A 5,173-nucleotide genomic window follows, 5' to 3' on the forward strand; every position below is an offset into this window, starting at 1 on the left:
GCTAACACTTTCCTTAGGCCTGGCCACTTTTCGTCCATCTGCCAAATTTTTAGATTCTTACTCTTCTTATGTTCGGGCATTTTGAGTATTCTTGTCATTCGCCAGATATTTGTTATAGATTATATTCAATAAAGACATTAAGGGCAATAACATTTTTCTCTAAAAGGATGCATAGACAATTTCCTGTAGGTAAATGTATCATATTTTGTACTGCCCTGTATTAAACTATCAAATGTCACCACAAAGAAGTCTTATCAAGTGGAAATGATGACCAGTCGTGGTTTACTACCTCATCTGTAATTACAGTAAGTGCACATAATGACCATACGAATAGTCGTGGTAATGTTGAACTACTAGTATATTGCTGACTTGCATCTTTTGGGTTCTATAACGTAGGATTCTCCTTATTTTTTGTCCTTTACATGACTACCACTCAATGTTTTTGTGTGACATATTATCACGCAAATGCCGATACTACAAAACATGTACATGTAGTTCTACACATGTAGATCTACACATGTAGATCTAGAGGGTTTCAAATGTTGGCTTTCTAGAATACAGAAACCATATTGTCCCAACGGTTGATCCATGCCGTATACGTACACAAACACACAATGGATGCAGATCCTTTAGAAGCAACAGACAGCTAGTTTTCAATGTTTGGGACGAGTGCGTCAGCACTATTAAAGGATTTTATGTCCATAAGGACGTAAAACCCTTTGACGTATCCATGGTTTTCAACAAAAGATCCACCGAACAGATCATAATCAATGGATCCTTTGACAAGCGAAGTACAAACTACATTTGACAGCAGATACTCTCCAAGCAGAGGTTGGTGGGGAAGATTATATCACATGCCCCGTTTTCTTCTGTAGGTGGGAGTATACATAGTCAAAAAACGGTGAAAATGTTGAAAAGGCAACACTATTCCCAACCAACCTCTGCTTGGACAGTTACATCAGATGCAGTTTTACGCCTAGAAAATTGAAGACTACTTTCCCTGTTTCGGAGTGGTCCGATCTCTGTCATTCTTGAGAAAGACGAATATAGTCGAAACCGGTCGAATTCCGTCTCATCTCTGTTATTTTCCAAACGCTACAAATAATACTTTTTCTTCTTTTGGTAGACAACCGACAATGGGCCAACAGACGATTTCAAAGATCAGTCCGTACCTAGTACACTACCTCCTGACGACGTACATCGTGTGGACAGCGGGACTTCATCACCTTGTCCAAGCCCAACCCACAGCCAAGGCCGATTCTGGGGTGATGTGTGTGAGTGGGTGTAGCTGTAACAGCGAAACGGCATCAGTCACCTGTATATGGCCATCTTTGGACGCGATAGCCGGGTAGGTATTGAAGGATACCCTAAGTGCTCCATAATGTGCACATTTACAATATAGAAGAATTTGCTCCTGACTCATTTGCATCAGAAGTATTGGGGCTGTTTTTTTTTATCAATTAATCATCACTCGGATGCCCAAGCACATAAATCACTTCAGCAAACCTAGAAAATACAATTTTCATAGAAACCTTTTTGGCTTAAGGAGGTCTTTCTCATAGGTGGTAGCTAAAGAGCTGGCACAAGAACATATAACATGATGTCACAATAAACCACACTTAATGGCAATTAGTCGTCATTCCATCTTTTCATTTAAAAGTGCACAGCCTGTACTATATTGTTAACATTACTGAAAATAACAGTTGGTTTCGTTCATTTTATACAGCAAGTAAATGTAAGTTTTCATTAGCTTCTACCAGGCTTCGGGACGTGGCTGGAAAGAGTGGGCAACTGTTCTCTTAGAGCGGAACAACTTACTTTGGCATATTATCTGACTATTTGGCCAATTTCTACTCTTTCCAGCCGCTTCCCGAAGCAATAGGATCTGCACTAATCACATCCATGGAGCCATGCGCCAGCTCTGTTTAGGTCAATTTTTCTTGATGGTGGAGTGAACCATGCATTTGTATTCATAGTGCGCATAGCTAGAAAAATGTCTACAATAGGCTAAGTTTTGTTTTCATAGTTGTCAAAGAAGCGTCAGATGATTGCAAATTTCTCCTCTTCGAACCTCAGCGTTCCCGGGAGCACCCGCGCGCTGAGCTTCCGTGGCGGGAAACTGACGAAGGTTCCACGGGGTGCGTTCTCCAGCTTCGGCAGCCTGAGGACTCTCCACCTGGACCAGAACAGGATCAAGACGCTCACGGACGGGTCCTTCTCCGGGCTGGCCAACCTGAGGAGGCTCTCGCTCAGCAGGAACGCGCTCTGGGTGGTACGATTCTTTTCTAGAACTATTGCATAGTGGAACTCGCTGTCACCAAGTACAGTAGGGGCATTGTCATTAGATAGCTTTAAACAAAGTCTAGAGCTAGAAGTTCAAGGGTTAGGTGTAACAAGTCGATCGGTGTAATATAGCCAGCTGTCGCCGCGCCGCGTGCCTGCGAAGCTGGTGTGTTACGCCGAAAGGCGGTTATACCGGCTATACAGATACAGATACGTACAGCACTGGGTGGCATGGCTTTTCCGATTCTCTCTCTCTCTCTCTCTCTCTCTCTCTCTCACCCCTCTCTCTCTTTCAGTCAGTCTAAAAAGACTATGACTTTTAAAGTGCTCAAGATATTCCGAAGTCTAAGTTTTCCGATTGTACAGCACTGTCAAGTATGATGCCGTGTCTTAAAACCAACTTTTTGTTTGAATCCTTTGGCACATCTTGGTGTGTCCTTTGATCTTCATATTGTGATTGAAGATGGTACCGTTTTGATATCTTTATACATTGTTGTAGGTCATTTGTAGCACCCCCAGGTACAGTTTTGTTCAGCAATTTACGTCAAAGATCTTTATGTATCGGGCTTGGATTTTAATATTTCCCTGGAACAGTTGAAGTGTCAATGTTTTGGATATGTATGCGTCTTTTCATCAAAACGTTTCCCCACAGAATAAAGAAAATCTTTTTCCACAACCAAGTCTTTTATTCAGCCTACTTTCGGTGACCGCCTGTTACCTTCTCTAGGGCAAATCTGACTGCACAGCACAGGTGTTACTGCATAAAACCCTTGGTTGCGTAAAAAGAGTTTCTTTATTCAGTGACTTTCCAACCTGATGAAACTATTCACGGACGTTTTCCCCACAGATTCCCCGCAACTCGTTCCGAGGCCTACAGCGCGTCTCCCGTCTGGACCTGAGTAAGAACCGGATTTCCGTCCTGTCCTCCTACATCTTCACGGGTCTGACGTCACTGCTGACGCTCGACCTGCGCGACAACCCCGTCAGTTACGTCACGGACAACGCGTTCGCCGGGGTGACGGGACTGAGACAGCTCTACCTGCGCGGCTGCCGCGTCACTAACATCGCTCACGTCACCAAACCACTCCGCACCCTCCTCTCACTCCAAACCCTGACCATGCAGTCCCTGCGAATCTCTTTTCTCCCCACGAAAGCCATTCCGTACCTTCCTAACCTGACTTCGGTTGATCTAAGCTACTGGAAGAGTCTGAGACGCATTCACTCTTTCGCTTTCAGCGGGTTAAATCTCAAAACTCTCAAACTGAATGGCGGCGCTCTCGCTAGTGTGCCTTCGCAGGCTATCTTAAAGATCCCTTCCTTAGTAAACCTTAGTCTGTCGGGAAATCCGATCCGATATATTCAGCCCTACGATTTTAACGGGTTGAAAAACCTCCAGAACCTTAATCTGAAGAGTCTTAACATCTTGGATGTTCTAGAGAGGGGGTTCATAGGATTAGACAGCCTAAAGTCTCTGGATTTAAGCGGGAATCCCCAGCTACAGCCTTTGAGGCGGACGGTTTTTGGCAGTCTAAAAACGGTCGTGTCTCTAAATGTCACCGGTTCTACGTGGAAGTGCGACTGCAACTTGAAATGGTTCGCAGCGAACCCGAACGTTGACATAAAAAGGATCACGTGTAACAGCCCCCCTCTCTGGAGAAACAAGAATCTGTTTTTCTACCTGAAGACTCAAGCGTATGATAACCTCATGACATGTGATGTTCCCACTGTGGTCGTCAGACCGTCAGTGTTGAACGCTTCCGTTGGCCAGACCGCTAAACTATCCTGCCTCGTGTCCAGCGGCGCTGCCTCTACCGTCAACTGGGTTGCTCCTAACAAAAGGGTGGTCCTCTCCGGCTTGCCCTGGGGCCGGCTTAGCATGAACCAAACCCAGCGCGCAGTCGGCATCTTGTCCATCAAAAACGTCTCCGTTGCCGACGCAGGAAAGTACGTCTGTTTGGCCTACAACGGTGGGGGGAACAGAACCGCAACGGTACAGCTGAAAGTAGTTCCTGCCGTCCCAACACCAGCGTCTTACCTGCAATTTACACACGGGTACACCACCGAGAATTTCATCCTGTCTTGCCTGATCGGCTCTCTGTTGTTTATGGGAGCTGTGGTGGGTTGTTACTCGCTTATCTTCCCCTGCAGTAGAATGTGCCAGGCGGAGACCATAGCCATTAAGATAGACATGCCGGAAACGACGCTGTCTCCTGAACAGACAGGGGGAAGGAAGGGTAATGTTAGCGCTAACCTTAACATCCAGAGGAGCACGTTATAAATACATGTGTGGCTAGATAGGACAAAATTCGTGTCTCTTTTGGAATTAGAGAAACTATGTATTATAAGCTCCATATGTTCATACATCTACAGCTGTCTTAAGAAGCGAGAAGAAGTTGAAACTGTATATAGTTGTTGAACATGTACATGAAATTTCACATTAATATGTATAGTAAGATATACTTTTGATCTATTCATGGCGTGTACTTAGCTTGTACGAACATCATTTTGTATAACAGTGTGTGTTGAAGACCAAATACTTGTAGCTATTGATATTATGTAGCTTGTCTATGATAGTTGATTTAGCTGTTGCTAGTTTATGTAATGATTATGTAAATAACTTATTTACCTATATATAATTTATCTATAAATGATTTACCTATATTTATAGAATCATTAAGGATACTATCTTAGCTTGTCTCATTGCGGTTTTTTGTGTTAGAGAATTATATATACTCGTGTTCACTTTTGAGTACTATAGATCTTCAGGATCCAGTCCTACATGTACCTGGTGTCTCTTGATATGTTAGTTTAATCAACAGTCCAGTGATGTATATTAAAATGTATAAACACAATCGTCGTATTTCATTTACTGTAAGTCACAAGGGTCCCT

The 5,173-nt window shown here is 43.7% G+C and overlaps 1 protein-coding gene across 1 annotated transcript; it reads left to right on the forward strand.

Moving 5' to 3' along the window:
- The first annotated feature begins 1,136 nt into the window (after window positions 1-1,136).
- On the forward strand, window positions 1,137-4,561 carry LOC109487111 (leucine-rich repeat and immunoglobulin-like domain-containing nogo receptor-interacting protein 2). Its single transcript, XM_019791081.1, has 3 exons — window positions 1,137-1,348; window positions 2,077-2,272; window positions 3,131-4,561. Exons 1-3 carry the CDS (start codon window positions 1,137-1,139, stop codon window positions 4,559-4,561), a joined length of 1,839 nt encoding a protein of 612 aa, XP_019646640.1.
- Window positions 4,562-5,173: the final 612 nt, after the last annotated feature.

This window comes from Branchiostoma belcheri, unplaced genomic scaffold (assembly GCF_001625305.1).
Source record: "Branchiostoma belcheri isolate BF01 breed outbred unplaced genomic scaffold, Haploidv18h27 scaffold86, whole genome shotgun sequence".
In the NCBI taxonomy this organism is placed as follows: domain Eukaryota; kingdom Metazoa; phylum Chordata; class Leptocardii; order Amphioxiformes; family Branchiostomatidae; genus Branchiostoma; species Branchiostoma belcheri.